The sequence below is a fragment of the Trichosurus vulpecula genome, chromosome 6, assembly GCF_011100635.1.
Source record: "Trichosurus vulpecula isolate mTriVul1 chromosome 6, mTriVul1.pri, whole genome shotgun sequence".
NCBI lineage: Eukaryota > Metazoa > Chordata > Mammalia > Diprotodontia > Phalangeridae > Trichosurus > Trichosurus vulpecula.
The window spans coordinates 130536923-130557676 of NC_050578.1; the positions used below are offsets into that span (position 1 = coordinate 130536923).

Consider the following 20754-nt stretch of genomic DNA (forward strand, 5'->3'; position numbering starts at 1 on the left):
GGGACAGGATGGAGAATGACAACAATTCAAATTTGTGTACTAATCTTCCAATTCAATTAAATTCAACAAACACTTATGAAGGGCCTGCTATGTGAATGGCACTGGGTTGGCACTGGAGATACCAAGGCTGGTTAAAATACAGAACAATTACAGTTTTACAAAAGTGGAGCAGTCTGCTCTCGGAAACAACATATTATTGCACACTTGAGGTGTTCAAGTGAGGAATGGATGATGATTTACTGGGAATGGTGCAAATATTTGTGCTTGGGTATGGGTTGGATTAGATGAATGAAGAGGAAAAAAATGGCTTCTCTGTTCCTTTCTAAGATTCAATGAAAGAATAATAATAGTGGCTCATTTCATCTCCTACAACATCAAGCCATACAAAGCAGAAAGCTACTTTGTCAAGGGAAAAGGGTAGGAAGATAGGTGGGCTGGAATGTCTACTTTTCTGAGTACTACAAGTAACCTTTTGTCTTTTTTCCAATTTAAGGCCAGGACGGGTGGCATCAGCCACCGGATCACTGAATCCATTTGTAGTTGGCATTCTTGTAGTGGCTGGAGTGGTGATCCTGGGAGTGACTATCGGTCTCCTTGTCCACTTTTTAGCATTTGGTGAGTAGTAGCTGGTGTTGTTCCTTAGTCCAGATAACAAAGTAGCCCTTCAGATAAAAAAAAAAGTTAGCAATTTTCTAATGAACCACATACTGTATAGTAAAATGTGAAGACATAATTTTATTTGTAACATTTGCCCATGTCTGCATTTCCCTGTTTTCTCTCTCTTGCTTCTTGAAGATTTTGCAACATACTAACCCTTATTATGGGTTTGCATTTCCCTTCTGAAGGAAAGGAACTTTTTTTAATTTCATTTCACTTTTATTTGCACTCTAATGTCATATTTACTCCCGTGCCATAAGCTTTTGTTTCTTCAGTTTCTTCTGGGATATCTTTTTCTTTTGAGCAACCTCCTCTTCTGGCTTAGGAACAATTTGTTCCTTTTCAGTATCATCTCAATATGGCAAGGAGAACTCATGTATGGGTCAATTCCACCATGAGCCCTGTAAGTACGCCATCGCATTTTGGGAGCCTTGTCAACTTGGACGTGCCCAATGACAAGAGAATCCATATCCAAACCCTTCAGTTCTGAATTACTCTCTGCATTTTTAAGTACATGCAGCAAGAATTCAGCACTCTTTTTGGGCCAACAACCCTGTGTCCAACTCCACTGCTTAGCCTGGGCACACCTGCCAACTCCACCATTACCATTTTTCCCCATGTATAAGACGCACCTTAATTTTGGGGCCCGAAATTTGAAAAAAAAATGTATTACATAAAGTTATTGAACTCAAGTTTTATTCATCTGCTCATAGCTTTCAGGCATCTTTTGGGCAAGTCTGGTGTATGTATGCATGCTTAGTCTATTCTGTTTCATGAACCTGAAGCACCAATTGTACCCTCCTTTGAAATCAGTAACTTCTTTTTCATCAGCAATTCTTCTTGCCTCATGCTGAACCATCTTTGTGGACACAGGAATTCCAATTGTACTTTGCTATTCAATCCATATCTTCAATTCCCTCTGTAAATCAGGCCATTTTGCTGGCCTTCTGCCATGGCATTTTTCAGTAGTGCTTCTTCCTGTAGCCAGTCTTGGACTGTTTTCTCAGTTGGAGGAGGACCAAACTTATGTTCAGCAGCTCGATTTCCCTTCATTTTTGCAAACTGGATCACTTTTAACTTAAATTCAGCACTGTATGAAAATCTTTTCTGAGCCATTTCTGGGCAGAACGTGGCAAAATGTAACCTAATATACCAGTAACAAATGCTAAACAAGGAGTGCAAAGACAACAAGCATGAAAAAATGGGAAATGCAAGTAAAAAAGTCTATAATGAGTGCAAAAACAAGGGCAAAAAAGTGGGAAATGCAAGTAAAAAAAAACTACAACTACTGTATAAGACGCACCCAGTTTTTAGACCCCAAATTTTTTGGAAAATGGTGCATCTTATACATGGGGAAATATGGCATATGGACTGAAGAGAACACATTGTTTCTTCACTGTGACATCTTTCAAATACTTGGTAGCTTTTCAGATATGCATGACCTTGATCGCTTGGGCTGTTTCAAGGGTGTTCTTGAAGTGGACCTGGAGGTTTTGAACCCCTTGACTTGCATGATTTTGTGGGGTTCTCTGGATCAAGAGACTACCTCACCATTTTAAATGATTACCTAGGATGGCTCAAGGGAAGAGGAAGAACAAAGGCTTTCAGGAGACTTCAAGGAACCTTTTTATTATGCTGCTATTCTGAGATTAAAATTTTCCCTCTTTCTTTTTACCTGAGTTCCGTGCTTTTAAGTCTTGGTTTAATTGGTCCAAGGATAAATTTCAGAGTGTCAGGAACACATACATTAGGCTTCAGATTAAAATAAATGATTATTGTCATTGATATAAGATCTGATGAGATTATATTTTGCTTTTATTTCAGGTTTTAGCACTAGATTCTCAAATAACCAGCCTGGAGTTTGGACCCTAATTCATTAGATATTAACTAATTAATTAGGGAAAAAAATTCTTATTGGAGAAAATTGTACTCTGAGTACTGGGCTCTGAGAGTGTTTATATTATGATCCTATAGATTAGATTGCTAATAATGCCTTTTCTGGCCCCCAAACCTATGAACCTAATCATGATCAGTAATAACAATAATAGTACTAGCAGTCATATATCACTTTAAGCTTTGCAAAGTTGTTTAAGTGCTTTCATTTGATCCTCACAACAATCCTGTGAGGTAGGTGTTGTCATCCCCATTTTACAAATTAGGAAACTGAGGCTGAGTGAAGTTAAATGACTTGCTTAGGGTCACATAATTTAGAAAGGGTCTGAGGCAGGATTCAAACTCAGGTCTTCCCAACTTCAGGTCTCAGGTCTTCCCAACTTCAAGTCCAATACTCTATCCATTGTGCCATGTAGCTACGTAATGTTATTTACAAGTAATTCAAAAGCATCTAAGTGTAATTTGATCATTTACTGATATTAGAAGTGGCACCTCCACTCAAGTCCTCCTCTGATGCCTCACCATTGAAAGAAGGGACCTTAGCTTCTTGAAGGCAATACAAGTAGTGTACAAGCTCTGGAACTGACAGGTTCTATCAAGCTGGAAAGTCATCAAATAGGCCCAATAACATATTAAAGTCTGTCTATCCACCAAGAACACTGGTTTAACTAAATTTGGAGAAGCTTATCAGCAGGTTGGTCACAGGGTGATGAACTATTCAGCCCGACTAATTCTTGGAGACTACTTACCAAAACATTGAAGAATTGGGATGAGAGTTGGTGGAGAAACCTCCACACTCAAAAGATGATGAAAGTATTGAAAGAAGACACGACACAATACAGTCAACTTTTCCCAAAAACCAGCTCAGTGAGCAGCACCTTTGGTCTAACAAAAATGCCTCCCCTACTTTTGCTGAGGCTCCACATGTCTTGTCCTTCTACAGACTTCTAGTGTGGGGATGTGAGTCACTTAGAAGCATGGATAAAAATGTATTGAGACAGATGCACATCAGTGAATGGCAGTATTCTGGAGAATTTAGGAAAAAATAATTTGGATTCTCTCTGATAAGAGACCCAATACATTATGCAGATGAAGACAATGTTTCTAAAGAACCTAGAAAGATAGAGCTTTTGACTTCTTACATATGGATGAATGCGGTGTTTTGGAAATAGCCTAATAGAGAAAATGGTTCTCACTAAAGTATTTGACTAAATAACCTTTCCAACTCTTATATTCTATTATTTTGTTCAATATAGCCTTCTCTTGCTCCCTTTTTGGGAGCATGATTTCATGGGTCTAGGGAATACACAACATAGAATCTCCTTCTAACAATGCAAGTTGGCGATCCATCCGTAAATTATAGTCCTTGAGACTGTGGCTTTGAGACATAAAACCACTTGCCAGGTGTGTTGGTGGGGTCAGGGGTAAGCATCTTAAATACAGATTTTTCCAACTCCAAGGCAAGTCATTTATCTGTTATGCTCTGCAGAAGTAACTGTTATTACAGTCATTATTAATGTGTGTTCCTAACCACTAGTTAATGAACATGTTTTTTTTTTCCTCTTTACAGGTCAGAAATCATACCTTTATCAAAGCGACCTTCAAATCACAAATGTAGAATATACAAGCCAGCTAGATTCACCAACTTCATCAGAATACAGAGCTTTAAGTAGAACTATTGAGAATTTGGTGAGTTTGTACTTACTTTTTCTCTATTCCCTTTTGTTTCTTGAAAATACTTTTAAAAATTAACATAACTCTATTGGAAAAAAAGGAAAAAAGAAAAGAAAAACAAATTCCCTGTAACATGCATAGTGAAGGGAAATAAATTCCCTCATTGGCTATGTTCATAAAATATGTCTCATTTCACAAAAGTACCTAAAGTAATGATGATTTTAGTTTTATGAATGATTAATTTGAATTAGTCATCTTTCATATTGTCTAAATACTCTTGGATCAGCCAAAGGCACATTTCTCTATGCCATCATTTAATGCCCACTAGCACAGTGCTAGCCTTTCAGATTATTCTATGAATTACAGTTCCATTCACAAAAGTGATAGAAGAGTCATTTCATAGAATCACAGGATGTCAGAGGGAGAAGGGAATTCAGAGGCCATCTAGTCCAATCTGTGCCTGAACAAAAATCTTCTATACAACATGCCTGACAATTAGTTATCCATCCTTCATTTGAAGACCTCCCATGAGGAGGGCTGCACTGCCTCCCAAGGCATCTCCTTCTACCACAAGTAAGCACCAATTTTTAGGAAAATTATCTTTAATTTGATACAAAATCTGCCTCATTTCAACTTCCATCCATTGCTCTTAGTTGTGTTTTCTTGAGTCAAGTAGAACAAGTTTAATCTAAAAGGCAATGTGTTACACTGGCTAGAGTATTGCATTTTTAGTCAGGAAGACCTCAAACCTTTGTGGTCCTGAGCAAGCCATTTAACCTCTCTGGGTTTCAGTTTCCTCATTAGTAAAATTAGGTGCTTGAATTCAATGATCTCTAAGATACCTTTGGACACTAAATCAATGATTTTTGTTGTTGTTCAATCATGTTTGTCGTGTTTGATTCTGTGATCCCATTTGAGGTTTTCTTGGGAAAGAAACTGGAGTGGTTTGCCATTTCCTTCTCCAGCTCTTTTTATAGATGAGGAAACTGAGACAAATAGGGTTAAGTGATTTGCCCAGGGTCACATGGCTGGTAAGTGTCTGAAGTCAAGTTTGAACTCAGGTCTCCTTGACTCCAGGCCCTGTGCTCTATCTACTGTGCCATCTAGCTGCCCTAAAAAGAGTCAATGATACTACGAAATCTATGATTCCATAATAAACCCTCTTCCACATTACAGCTTCTTCTAATACTTTAAGATGTCTATCATTCCTACACCCCCCCCCCCCTCCATCTTCTATTCTCTAGAGTGAATGTCACCAGTTCCTTCAGTTGATCATTATACAGTAAGGCGTGGAGGCCACTCACCAATTTGGTTGTCTTCCTTGGGATACTCTCCAGCTTGTCTGTTCCCTTCCCAAAATGTGGTTCTGAGACCTACATGTGTTCTGAAGAATCAATACTATTGCCTTCCTCATTCTGGACATTATGTCTCTCTACGTAGTTTAGGATGGCATTAGCTTTTTGGCTGCCATGTCATGTTGTGGACACATACTGAGTTGCCAAATGAAGGATTTTTAATTTATTGCTATTAAATTTCATTTTATTAGATATGTCCCAGCATTCCAGTCTGTCAATATTTTTTTCAATCTTGCTTGTCATCCAATGTGTATTCCTGCCAATTCTATGTGATCTACAAATGCAATAAAAATGCCTTGAATGAGGTCATCCAAATCTCTGATAAAATGTTAAACAGCACAGAGCCAAGGACAGGTTCTCAGGGTACTCCATTCTCCAAAGACTGACTACTGGACTATAGGCCATTAATGAATACTTTTCAGGTGCAGCCATTCAAGCAGTTCTGAATACACCTAATTGTATTATCATATAGCTCCACATCTCTCCATCTCATCCACAAGTACATCATGAGAGACTTTAAGGGTTTTTATGTTAAATATTAATGCTTTTTAAAACTACCGTCATTTCCCAAAACCAATAGAACTCTCCATTGTATCATTGTACAAAAAGTACCATTGAACAAAACAAACCAACATGATAATGTCTGACAGAATTTCTCTCATTTTATACCTGTAGTTCACCAACTCTCTAGCAAAGGGAGAGACATCCATTTCTTTGTTAATTATCTAGAGTCAAAATTAATATTTCAGTAATATGAATTTTGACACATTGTAGGGTGTTTTGTATTGTCGTGGTGATTGTGTACATTATTGTCTTGGTTCTGCTTACTTTGCTCTTCATCAGTACATATGAGTGAGTCATCAATCAATTTTCTCTGAATTTTTCTTTTAATGCTTTATTGATGGGATTTTATTTTTTACATAGTCTTTTCCTGATGATAACTCTCCCACTCTCATAGAACTAATGCATCATAGAAGAAGTACAGCCAAGAAAACAATACCATATCTAAAACAGTATGTTTCAATGCATTTCTATAGACCACTATCTTTCTTCCAAGAATCAGGAGGAATTATTCACTATGAGTTTTCTCAAGTCATGAATGGTCACCATTCCAAAGTCTTTCACTTTTGTTTTCCTTTTTATTGTTGTGTTCACCCAGTAAATTGTTATGATTACTTTACGTGCTTCAATTCACACAATTCTTCATAAGCTCTGAATTCTTTACATCCTAAAAGATCTGTCAAATGCTTTACTCAAGCTTAGATAAACTATATGTACCACACTCACCAGATTTACCAGTTTAATAACCCTCACAATAAAGGAAATTAGGTTAGTCTGGCTTGATCTGTTTCCAATGAATCCCTTACAGTTCCCTGTGATCAATGCTTCCTTATATATCTGTTCACTACTCATCCCTCAAATAATCCATTCTAACATTTCTTAAGAACAGAAGTTGAATTCGTCATTCTATAGTATGTAGATTCCATTCTCTTCCCTTTTTTTAAAAAAAATCAAGGCCTTTGCTCTTTTCAATTTCAAAATTACTATCCTTCACAATTTTTCAAAGATCACTCACAATAGCTTAGTAATAATAATTCCAGTTCTTCCAGTGGCCTGGTATTTACTTTGTCTGGACTTGAACTCATCAAGAGAAAAGAAACTTTGTTTTATTATCTTCTTACTGATCTTGGGTTCCAATTTTCAATCATTCACTGCTTTCCCATTGTGTTGAAGCCTCAACTTTAGGATAGTACTATAAGTCTGAAAACAGAAAATTAAGGTAGATGGGTAAATATGGTGGCAGTGTTTATGTATCTGAAGGATTCAGAGAGATTAAGCTTGCTTTGTTTGGCCTGAAAGGGAAGAACAAGGTGCACTTGGTAGACACTGCAAAAAGGAAAAAAAATCAACTTGATATAAAGAAAGAAAAAACAACTAAGGATTATAGTTATCCAAAAGTAGATGAGATGCCATTAGAGGTTTGCCCACAACTTGAGGCCTTTGTGGAAAGGCAGAAATGATCATTTGTCAGGTACTTCTCAGAGAGGTTTCATTTCCAAGAACAAGCCCTTTTCATTTCTGAAACTAAACATTTCATTTCACCAGTATTTATTAAATATTTATGAAGTCATTTGGTTCAAAGGCACTGTGCTAGACACTAGAAATATGGTCCTTTCCTTCAAGGAGTTTACATTCAGCCACAGTATGTAACACATAAATAGATAAGTACATACAGGATAATTTGAGGAGTGAGAGATCAATAACAACTGAGAAAGGCAGAATAGGCCTTATATAGAATGTGGAGCTTAAAGAAAACTAGGTAGTCTAAAAGCTGCAGGTGAGGAAGGCAGGCATGGCAGGCATTGGGAAGAGTCAGTGCAAAATCATGGAGAAGAAAGATGGAATGTTGTGAATGAGGAACAGTAAGAAGGCCAGCTTGGTTGAACTGCAGTGAAAAGAAGTAGTGTATAACTAGGCCAGAAGGGTAAGTTGGGGCCATGTTTTTAATTACAAACAGAGAAATTTACATTTGAGGCTAAAGGTATTAGGAAGTTGAGTTGAATTTATTGAGTAAAATAATAACATGATCGGTCCTATATTTAAGGAAAATCATTTTGACAGCTGTGTGAAGGATGGATTGGAAAGGAGAGAGACTGGAAACAATACAAGCAAATTGCAGTAGTGTGAAGGGAAGATGATGAGGTTCTGAATTAATATTGTGGTAATATGGGTGGAGAGAGGGGAAGTATATGAGAGATTTAGGAATAAAATATATAATACTTGGCAACTCTTTGGATATGATTATTCTTAGGTAGAGAAAACAAAAGCCAAATTAGATCTGAGTAGTTTTACCTTCTCTCTGATACCCATTATCTTTAAGCCATCCACACCATAGCACTGCTCCTCTTGTATTTTTTCCCAATATTGCTTTTAAAAAACACCTTGTTTGTGTTTTCCATAGCATTTATTTGTTTATATCCAAAGATATTGAGTCAAGCAATAATTAAGTTAACCTTGTTATTGCAACTCTTAAATTTCTCCCTTTTTTCCTTTCTTTTTTTCACCTGTAACCCTTATCCTATTGAGTCCCTCCAATAACTTAATCTCTCTTCTTTTTTCATTTATATACATGATAATATGCATCTTCTACCCCATAGGTGTATAGAAGAACTTAAGGATATACATGAAACCAAAAGAAGGTAGTAGAGGCTAAAAGATATTTGATAAGCCAATAAGGTATTAATTTGGAGAGTTCTGCAGTTGGCCATAATGGTAAATAGTGGGTACCAAATAAATATTTTTGATTTACATTTTCATTACTTTTGATATATATGAAAGACTGGCCCTATAAATAAATGAATCTGTGGTCCTATGTAGCAGTATAATAGACTGGTATAGCCACCGTAGGAAGGGGATCACGGGATTGAGAGCTGGAAGAAAACTTAGAGATCATCTGGTCCACACCACCTCCCACACACCCATATTATTTATGTGGAAAGAGTCTCTGAAAGATAAAATAACTCATTCAAGGTCTCTAAGATAAAAAAATAGCAGAGCCAGGATTTTTCCCCAGGTTGCCTGACTAGAAATCTAATACTTTCTCCACTGTGCTTTGTAGATATAATGACTAGGAGAGGGCAACATAATTCAGAGGTGCCAGACCTGGAGTGATCTCTGTTCCCCCTTTATTTGTCAACTCAATCAAGTGGCAATACCTTAAGTCACACTATTACTCTAGTTTTCCCCCCTCAGATCATGAACTCAGAAATTTCCCTCTTTGACCATGCTATACTGCCCAGCCACATTTCCCAGTTCTTCTATTGTTACAAAACCTGTTCATTGTCCTCATTGTGACCCATTCCCCTGGTCTGGTTTTACTTTTTCTCTATCCAGACTGGATCCCTGTGTTAACAATGTCAATAGTTTGCTAAACTTCTATAAAGAATGGATCTCCCCTCACTACCTCCATTTCCTAACCATTATCACTGTTTTAGCCCCTGACACACCACCCATTCTCGTATTCATCTCTTTTCTCTCTTCAAGGTCTCCAGTGACCAAATAAAATGAGATATTTGTACAACATTTTGCAAACCTTAAGATACCACTTTCCGTCCAACTTATAAATGTTAGCTATTATTCCAATCCCTAGATACAATTATCTTTCCTCATCTCCTATGTTCCTTTACTTCTTCATAACATTTGAAAAATTACCTATTTCATCCATGTTTTCTCCTCCATGGCTCTCTTCTCAGGCTTCTCTTTCTCTCCTCTACATTCTCTTTACAATTCAGTCAAATTGATTCATTTATCATTCCCTGGACATACCATGCAGCTTACTGCCTACATACTTTCACTCACACCATTCCCTACATCTACAATGCTTTTCTTACCCACCATCTCCACCTATTGAAATTTTACCCACTTTTCAAGACCCAGGGAAAATGTCTCTTGCTCTACGTGATCTTCCTTCATTCTCTTAAATAAAAATTGTCCTTCTCTCCTCTGAAATCTCATGGTACTTTGTTTATATCCACAAATATATATATATATATATATATGTACATATATTCTTTTGTATTTTTGCTATGTGTGCACATATGTGAGTAGATAACTCCCAACCTGAAAGTATACTCTTTTACCAGAAAATCAGGAGGTGCCTATTCTGTGCTTACCTCGGCCACTTTCCATCTGATTTTATCTTTAATAAGAGCAAGTTGCCTTCCCACATGACACAATCTCCACTTTGAACTTGCTTGAAGGGTAGGGTTTTTTGTCCTTGTCCTAGTTATTTGGTCTTCAATTAACTAGCTATGGGAATAGCTAGTTATTGCTCTGATTTCTTGAGATATTATTGAATTTGTGTTATAATTCTTATTGCAATCAATGGATCTCTCAAGGTCAGCCTTCCTGAAAGAGCTGGTGGTAATGTGTACTTCAAAGTGAATGATAATAGTAGCTAGTATTTATATAACATGGGAAGAGTTGCTGAGCACTTCATATACATTCTGTTCTTTGATCTTTTCAATGAGTCTACAAGGACTTATTACGTGCCAGACACAGTGCCCTATGAAGTAGATGCAATTATTATACCCATTTACCAATGAGGAAATTGAGATTGGGAGAAGTTAAGCGACTTGCTTAGTGTCATGCAGGTAGTAAATATCTGAGGGAGGATTCACATTCAGTCTTTCTGACTCCAAGTCCAACACTCAAGTCACTGTATGACCTAGCTGCCTGTAAACGTCAGTCTGAGGACAGAGTATTCCAGGTCCTGACAAGCTCTTCTATTTATCCAAACAAAGCTGTATTGTAAAGCCCAGATGTTGCAATGGCTGAGTGGGTATCCAGGTTACTGATAGAAGGCAAATCAAAAGGGTGTGCACTGAAAAGAAAGCCCAAAATACATTCTGGGGAGTCACAATGTAGCTGTTTGTTATTACAACAAGATTCCAAAGATAGCCTCCATCCCAAAGACGTAACTCAGTTCCTGTCAGAATGTACAACACATGGGCTAGTGAGTCATCCAACAAGCCCAGCCCTCAGGTAACAGATTACAAAGTTTAAAAGTCCAAATTTAGGAAAGGGGGATGAACCAGAGAATAGCAAACAGCCCAAAAAACCAAAAAGACAACAAATTCTGTTGAAAAGAAAGGACTTCCAGTATTTGGAAGCAATTTAGCAAGTCTCTTAGACACTATCCCAAATTATAGGAGAATATTTTGTGTACTGTGCTGAGCATTCTTGAAATTGAACCACGCCTGTGGTCCATGTATGTTTAATGACACATATAAAATACTGTTAAAGTATAAAGAATAGACTAATGTGAAGTATTTCCATCTTCCTCAGCTAGTCAATCAATAAGTATTCAGTAAGTACTCACTATGTGCCAGACACTGTCCTAAGGGCTGGGGATACAAAGCAAGATAAAACACAGTTCCTCTCATCCCAGAGTTCACAGTCTAATGGGGAAGACAACACACAAACAACTAAATACAAACTAGATAGATAGATAGATATAGATAAATAGATACAGATATGAATGCTAAATTGGGAATTGGTTGGTTGTTGTCTTTCATTCTCAGAGGACCAAAATGACATCACTATGCTAGAGTCAAGTTTCATTGTGTCTGACTGTGGCTGATAAGACCAATACAAGCTTGGAATGTTCTACTATAGGTTAGGCACAAACAGTCCATTTGAACATTTGGGGTGGATACTCTAAATCTGAGCATCCTGCATTTCCTTTGAGCTGTTTCAATTCTGCTTTGCTTATAGAGCACAGCACCTTCTCTGATGTAGGCACGCCATGATGAGCAGTCCTGTGCCAGTGTCTACCATGTCACACAATCAATTCCAAAGTTCTTGAGAGACCTTGAGAGTGTCCTTGTGTCACTTATTCTCACCATCATGTGAACGCTTGGCCTGTGTGAGTTATCCATAAAAGTCTTTTTGGCAAGCATATATTTTGCATTTGAACAACATGGCCAGCCCATTGGAGTTGTGTTATCTGAAGCAGAGTTTGAATGCTTGGCAGTTTAGTTCAAGTAAGTACTTCAGTGTCTGATACCTTATCCTGCCAGGTGATTTTCAGAATCTTCCTAAGACAATTCAAATGGAAGCGATTCAGTTTCCGGGCATGGTGCTGGTAGACTAGACAGGTTTCACGGGCATACAACAATGAGGTCAGCACAACAGCTCTGTAGACCCTCAGTTTGGTAATCAGAATAATATCTCTTCTCTCCCATACTTTCCTTCAGAGCCTCCCAAACACTCAGCTGGCTCTGGCAATGCGTGTGTCAATCTCACTATCAATGTGTACATCCCTGGAAAGTATGCAAACTAGATAGACAGATACATAGATACATATATGCTAGATAGATAGATAGATAGATGATAGACAGATAGAAAGGTGACAGGTAGATAGATGATAGACAAACAGATAGATAGATGATAAGCAGACAGACAGAGAGATAGACAGATGATAGATAGATGATAGATAGATAGATGATAGAGAGGCAGATAGATAGATGATAGATAGATATATGATAGATAGATATATGATAGACAGATAGATGATAGAGAGATAGATGATAGATGATATAGATATAGATAGCTAGATAGATATAGATATGAATGATAGATTGGGAGTAATCTCAGAGGGAAGGCACTAAGACTAAGGAGGACCGGGAAAGGCTTCTTGCTGAAGGTGGGCCTCATCTGTGACCTTTCAGAAATAAATGGATAATATTAGTACCTATGTTTCCAAGTAGTTTTGTCAAACCATGAGTATGTTCTGACTGACGAGCTCTTCCTAAGTAGAATGAGGAATATGGCAATATTCATTCCTTAACTCCATGATTTCCTCTATTCTAGACTGGCTGAGTTTCAGTTCCAGGTAGCTACCATCATCTGATTCCTCTGCTCCAGATCCAGAGTTACTGAGCTGTAGCAAAAAAATAATGAAATCAAGTATTTATAGCCCATCAAATTTATGTTGCATAAATAAGTCTATCCTTTTGCTTAACAATTCTTCAACTCTGTACTTATTTACAGCCGATATCATTCCAAACCTTTTCCTCTCTCCTCCAAACCCCAGCCATATTCTCATGCTCCTTCTCCACAAAGCATATACCTTCACATGGTAGTGCCAATTACCTAGCTTCCTATTTCTTTGAGATTACTCAGTGAGAATGACTCCCTTTCTCAGTCCTCAAAGCTTCTCTGCATTATTACCTCTCCTCTCCTGTATCCTCTATCTCTTTCTTCTTCCCAAATCCTTGCTAAGGCTGATCCCTCTACTCTTACAATTGCTCCAGTCCTTCCCCACCTCCTCTAATACTTTTTTCTTATGCATCTTCAATCTTGCCCTTTTACTGGTTCATTCCTGTGTCCCTAGAATATATACCTCAAAGCTCTAAAACAACACAAGCTCTACATTAAATAAGGGAATAATGTACAATGAGACTAGAAATATGGTTTGGGGCCAGGTTATGAAGGGCTTTTAAAAGTTAAACAGAAGAGTTTATTCTAGAAGCAATGATTGAGCAGGGGGGTGACATGGTCAAAAGTGCACCCAAGGAAAACCACTTTGACAGTAGTATGGAGGATGGATGGAAGTGGAGAGAGGCTTGAAGCAGAGAGTCCAAATTGTCCCTAATGTTTCTTTTTTTTTTCTCTTTGTGTCCTCAGCACCTAACATACTGCCTGACACATAGTTGGTGCATAATAAGTGTTTTTTGATGGATTGATTTAAAAAAAGATCTAGTCCTTATAGATATATAAAACAGAAACCATCATCATTCTATTTGTGCCTCTTGCACCATTAGTGAGATAACTTATCAGATATGTCAAACTGAATGTTCCAGAGACATCTGAAACTTGGCTTGTCCAAAATGTCTATCCCACTTCCCAACAAACTGGAAATGGCTCATTTTGTAGGAATTTAAAAATAATCCTTGCCTTACTCTTCAATTTGTCATTGAATGTTCATGAAGTACCCCCAAACTATTGGGTATGCTAAAATAAAACAATGCAGAAAGATGTTTCATACCAAAAAAGGTAACTTACTAATAATTGAACTAATGGGTTTTTCTTCTGAGCAAGATAAAACAAGAAGACATAGTCCTTACTCTCAAAGACAGAAGCCAATCTAATAGAGGGGGTGATCAAAAGGGTATAAAATAGTTATTATTATATAATATATATGATACATATATTATATAAAATTGAATGTAAATGTGTAAGAAAAGTATTCCAATAAAATGGAATTAAAATTACAGGAGGAAGAGATTACTTCTTATGAAAGGGATCAGAAAAACTTTTATAGAAAATATTTCTTGAAGATTGAATAGGACTTAAAGGGCCTTCTAAATATAAAGAAAGTTTCAAGAAATGTTCAAGGCATAGTGAGAAGTAAAGTTTGTCACATAACATATGGATGATAGTAGTGTGAGATGTCCATAAAGGCAGACTGCAGTTAGATTATAGAATGGTTTGAATACCAACCTAAACCTAACCCTCCAACTCTTTTGTTAGGAATGAAGAGGTTTAAAAAATGAAGAGGTAAGTAATTAAACTTATTTGCCCTTTTGAAAGTAAAGGTCTAAGGCAAATAATTAAATGAGTTAATATATGTAAAATACATTGCAAACCTTAAATTGTTGCATAAATGTTACCTAATACTGGTATTGAAGATAAAGGCGAATTCAGTATAAAAGCTAGTGTAATGTTGTAGTCCAATTTAATAAAACTGGAATTTCCTTTCTTACTTGTATAAATATCACTTAGGCAACTAAGAACAAAAGCAATACCTTTCCTGGTTTTTTATTAGCATTACTTGGCATTTATATAGCATTTTCAGTTCACAATGTACCTTGAATCATTTTAAAGAGATTTTTATTATATTTTCTTAGGTTTATGTCTAAGATTTATATATTTTGTTATATTGGCTTAGATTTATGTATTCCACTTTTATGTTTGCAGACTCCCTTTCATCTTCTATATTCCTAAGCTTAATTGTATTTTCCCTAATCTTGGATTTATTCATTTGATTTCACAAATTCCACAATAAGTAGTAACATGTACTACTGAGTAATTATGATACTTTCTTTTTAGGAATTTTAGGTAGAAAATAAATGCCTGGTAAAAGAATATCATGACATACTAAACATAACAATGTAGTACATAGTTTTGTCTGATTTCATAACAGTTCTATCTGATTGCATTTAAGGGATAGAGAAGCAGAAAAAAGTGTTGCTAATAGTAAAGCACATTAAAAATGGGGTTGCATGTTTCAGCCAAATGGGAAAATTTACCCTTCCCTTAACTAGCTATACTTTCTTATCTATATATATTTACTCATTATTTCTTCCACCTGAAATGTCCTTCTCCCTCATTCTCCAATTTTTGAAATCCTAGACATTTTACAAGGTTCAGATCAAATATGACTTCCTCCATGACGCCTTTTCTGATTTCCCCAAGCAAAAAATGTGTTGTCTCTTTAATATATACTGTGACTATCTCATTTGTGGTACTTACCACATTCTACCTATCCGCCATTTCTAAATGCCTGCTAGACAACTGCACCAGAATGTTACTGAAACAATTCAAACTTATCATGTCCTACCATCTTCCTGTTGTCTTCTCCCTTCTTAACTTCCCTATCTGTTAATGATACGACTATGCTCCAAGTCACTTGTGCCTGAGATGTCAGTGTCATCTTTGCTCCTCCCTTTTCTGTTCTACTGAGGTGATAACAAGATGCATGTGGATAGGTACATACATAGAAAGTGTTTCTATGTAGAAAGTAAATATAAAGTAAATTGAAGGAGAATGCCCTAACAACCAGCAGGGATCAAGAAAGGCCCTAGTGGTAACTCCCAAGCTATGCCTTTAAGGGAGCTCAGAATTACAAAAGCAAGGGAAGGAAGAGCATTTCAGGCATGTAGGCACGAAAGTGGAAAATTCACTCTCATAAATGGGAACAGCAAGAAGGCTAGTTGGATAGAATAAAGAGAGCTTGAAGGGCAGTAATGTGAAATAAATCTGAAAGATCAAAACTGGATATGTCATGAAGGTCTTTAAAGTGAATTGTGTTTTGTTCTACAGACAATGAGGACAATGAAAGATTCTTGAACTTGTAATGACATGATCAAACCTATGTTTTGGAATTATAAATTTAATAGCTGTGTAGACTGTGGATTGATAAGGGAAGAGGATAGATGCAGAGGGACCAGTCAAATGGCAATTTTGGTAGTACAGAAAAGGATGATTAGGTCCTTAATTAGGGAATGAACAGAAGGGTTCAGAGGAGAGAGAGAGAGAGAGAGAGAGAGAGAGAGAGAGAGAGAGAGAGAGAGAGAGAGAGATGGTGAAGGTAAAATCAGCAAGACTTCCCAACTGATTGGCTACATAGTGGTAAGAAAGAGTGAAGAAGTACGGATCATTCCAAAATTATGAACCTAATTGACTAGAAGGATGCTGGTGCCCTCCATAAAAAGAGAGAAGTTAGAAGGAAGGGTAGATTTAATGTGAAAAACGATGAGTTCTGCTTTAGACATGTTGAGTTTGAGATGCATTATCAGATATCCGAGCAGAGATGTCCAGATGATAGTTAGTGAAGTTGCACTAGAGCTCAGGAGAGAGATATGGTTGAATAAATGTGGGGTCTTTCCATAGGGATAATTGAACCCACAGTAGGTGATAAATTCAACAAGAGAAAGGATATGTAGGGAGAAAAAAGAAGAATCTGAGCATAGAGAGCAAGACTCAAGTGATGATCCAACAAAAGAACTTGAGAAGTAGTGGTCAAATAGATAATGCTCAGAGAATCATAGTACATTATCTTATTGGTCCAGAAAAGAGGAAGGATCTTAGGCATATAAGTGGTCACCAATGTCCAAAAAGCTACAGAGGGATCAAGGAGAATGAGATCTGAGCGAAGGCTGTTGAGTGTTGCAATTAAGAGAGTATCGAGAACCTTGGAGAGAGTGGTTTCAGCAGACTGATGATTGTAGGCATACAGAATATGTAACCAAAGTGGCCACAATGTGATAGGACAGGTCTATGGGGGTGATGGAAGACCCTAGGTTCAAGGGGGTTCAGGAGTGAATGTGAATTGAGGAAGTGAAGGCATTAGACATAGATTTGTTTTCTTATAAGTCTGGCTATTGGTAAAAGGGGGGGACAACAGACGGATGGGATGGCAAGGTAAACAAATGAATAAATGGCATGAACTAGAGTACAGTAGTGTTTTGTAATAATAAATCAAGCCAAAGCTAAAGTAAAGTAAGCAATTAACCACCCTTTCAAAAATATGGAAATCAAGTCCATTAGTCTTAATCCTACTTTTAAAAGTCTGTCTTCACTGCCTTCAAAAATCAAGCCATACTAAAAAATGTTCCTTTAATTGAAAATGACATTTACTTCCATCTAGAAAACATCAACTGGCCTGAAAATACCAGTTTAGGAATGATTTTCTGCCATGTGATTGACAAGGTTAAAAACAAACTTTTTGGCCATAACCTAAGAATTGCTGAGGTTTCATAAGTTCTGCAGAGTTCTAAATAGATGCATTAGCAGAATCTATTATCTATCCAAATTTTCATTTTGCTATCATTTATATAAAATCTTACATCTGCTAATTTTTCAAAGTTAACCTCCTATAAATTTGCCGTTTTTCTGTCTTTGCTAACATAATTTCTTAACTTGGTTGAGAAGATAGAGGTATAACAGAACTAATAGGATGACAAGACTGGGTTGATCTGACCTAGACTGTGTCAGAGTAATGCCAAAATAACCTATTACAAAGTCAAAGAGTTCCATCAATCAACTACTGTTTTGTCTACATGACATAAACCAGTTTGACATCTTTTTTTCTATTAAATTGGTGGAATATTGTAGCCTCATGTAGTTGTACATATAGTTGATCCCGTTGGCACTGGCTAAAATAAAGTGCCATGATCATTCTTTTGAGCATTCACATTCTATGACATGCTCTATGAAAAAAGGGAAGGCTAGTAATAGTCTCAGTTTCCTCTCTAGTTCTGGCACAGTTTCCTCTGTCTGGGCCAATAAGGAATTGCTATTTTCATCAACCCAAATTAGGACTTCATCCAAAATGAAACCATGGTGCATTTGTCTTCTTACTTTTGACAGAACAGTTTAAACCACTATCCCTAAGATACTGAACTCATATTGCTGGAGCTAGGAAATGAATCAAAGAACACAATTCAATTCAAGTAGTTATTAAGAACTTACCACATGCCAAACAAATTGGGCTCTGGGACACAAAAACAACAATGAAAGTAGTTCCTGCTCTCAAAAAGCTGACATTACCTGGGAAGGAAGGCTGCTTCGGACCCCCAACTCGTGCAAAAAATGCCTCAGATCTCATACAGAGAGCACACAAACTTTTTCCCCCAGCTATCTCTCAGGCTGAACTGTGACTTTTTCTGTCAATTCAATCTTTGCTCAATATTCATCTTAAATTGAATTCACCTATATACAAGGGTAGCTAGGTGGCGCTGTTGGGGGGTGCTTGGGTGGTTAATTGTAACATCACATTTCTCCTTAGACTCTGGGGGCCTACCTCTGGACCCCAATTCCAAAATCACATCCAGTTCCAAAATCATATCTCTCCCTAGCCTCAAAATACTGTCTCAGGCAGTTCCTCTACAGTTCAAGGGCAGCATTCCTTAGCAAAACACTTATCTCTCCTCCTGATACTGTGGCCAGCTGTACCTATAGAATTTACTGGTCTGACTCCCTGTGTACATGCTGAACTGGCCATGTACTGGTCATAATGATATTCACTACTCACTGTCCTATCATGTGTGTGCTAGGCCCAGACATATTTATACTCCCTTACATTCATCTTGTCTAACAAGACATTTGATGGAAGCAACCTGGATATTTCCAATCAGCCCTGACCATTAGTTGACTCAGTGACATTTCAAGGCAAAAACCACACCTCCAGGTCACGCCTTCCTTGGGCTATTTCCCAGTGAACTTTGGGTAAGATACCTGCGCAGTAGATATAAAAAGTACATGTTCCTTTAAGAACTGACCACCCTTTAACCACTCCCTAATCCTATCCCAAAACACCTAATTGACATGTTTCACCCAAAAATCTCCTATAAAACTTTTCCTGCATCCCTATAAGGTTGCAGGTTCCCTAAGAACTCTTGCCGACTGTAAAGTGTAATAAATCTTTGCCACCTTGACTTAAAGAATGATTGAGATGGTGAATTCATTCCAGATGGCCCTGACCCTCTCCAGGACTAGGGTCCTTGAGGGGTACTCCCCCTCAATGACCCCATCTGGGAACTCCAATCTTAGGGTTCCTGGACCTCATTTCCCCCAATCCTCAACAGCACAGTGGATAGAGTGCTGGGCCTGGAATCAGGAAGCAAATCATTTACTAGCTGTGTGACCATGGGCAAGTCATTAACCCTGTTTACCTCAGTTTCCTCATCTATAAAATGAACTGGAGAAAGAAAAGGCAAACCACTCCAAGATCTTTGCCAAGAAAACCCTAAATGGGGTCATGAAGAGTTGAGCACAACTAAAATGCCTGAACAACAACATATACACTGTGGAATGAGGAGAGAAAAGTTGAAATAAAAAGTATAATTTGCTAGAGCACAAATATCCCAGTGAATGCCTCTGGGCCTTAGTTCTCTCATGTATAAAATGAAGGGATTATTGTTAATTATGATTTATATGGGTTGATGATATATGATTTATAAAACATATTATCATCACATATGAAGAAACATATACTAAGAGGTTGAAAGTCCTACCTAAAGTCATCTTTTGAGTTTTACCAGAGCAGGACAATGGAAAACCCAGTCATACATCTCAAACAGGGAAGAGGAAGAAATTGAGAAAAGGTGAGGGTCATCTTTTCTTTCTATTGACATTTTTCTTTCTACTGACAATTTTTTTGTTCATACAGATGAATGAAACCTTCAAAGCATCGAATTTAGCAAGACAATTCAGGAGAGCTCATGTTGTAAGAATTCGGTGAGTAGCATTGTTCTCGAGAAGAGAGGATGCATTCAATCAAAAATATTCATTATTATGGTGCCATTAGAATGCAAGCCCTGGCAGATCCTACCAAGCTAGATGAGTCTTGAGTAAGGTCCAAAAATGAGCCATGTGTCTACTGGGCGAGAACTAATGGAATATAATTTCTAGAGGTTTAAATCACCAAGTTAGTCAAAAGGTGATGAATTTTTCTTTAGCCACAAGTGTCTAAACTATCTAGGAATGTATGGGCTGCAATCTATGCTGCAAGAAAAATTAGCTTATATTTATATAGTTCTTTAAGGATTAGATCTTGAATTTCATTTAATCTAACATAACAACCTAATAAGGTAGATAGTTTAAAGTTTTATTATCCCTACTTCATAGATAAAGAACTGAGAGGCTCAGTAACATACATTTAGTAGGTGGCAAGTTGGTACTTTAAGACAGGTTCTCTGACTCTAAATCCTGTGCTTTTTCCACTACACAAATATAAGAATCCAGTCTGTACAGATCATTGTCATGGTTAGTGTTATATATGGGTGAAATAGGCATTTACTCAACAAGAAACAATAAATTGAAGAATTCAGGGAAGCATAGGACTCCCTTCTTTCCTTACCCAGGCAGTGAACTATGGATGTTTTTA

General features: G+C 37.2%; 1 protein-coding gene across 1 annotated transcript in view; it reads left to right on the top strand.

Annotated features, from left to right (window-relative positions):
- Positions 1-224: 224 nt before the first annotated feature.
- LOC118854758 (transmembrane protease serine 11D-like) overlaps positions 225-20754 on the top strand; it is a 38050-nt gene continuing 17520 nt past the window's right edge. Inside the window, exons 1-4 of the mRNA XM_036765022.1 lie at positions 225-268; positions 494-615; positions 4121-4239; positions 20038-20105. Of these exons, the coding sequence (XP_036620917.1) occupies positions 225-268; positions 494-615; positions 4121-4239; positions 20038-20105 (353 nt within the window). The remainder of the gene's footprint in view (positions 269-493; positions 616-4120; positions 4240-20037; positions 20106-20754) is intronic.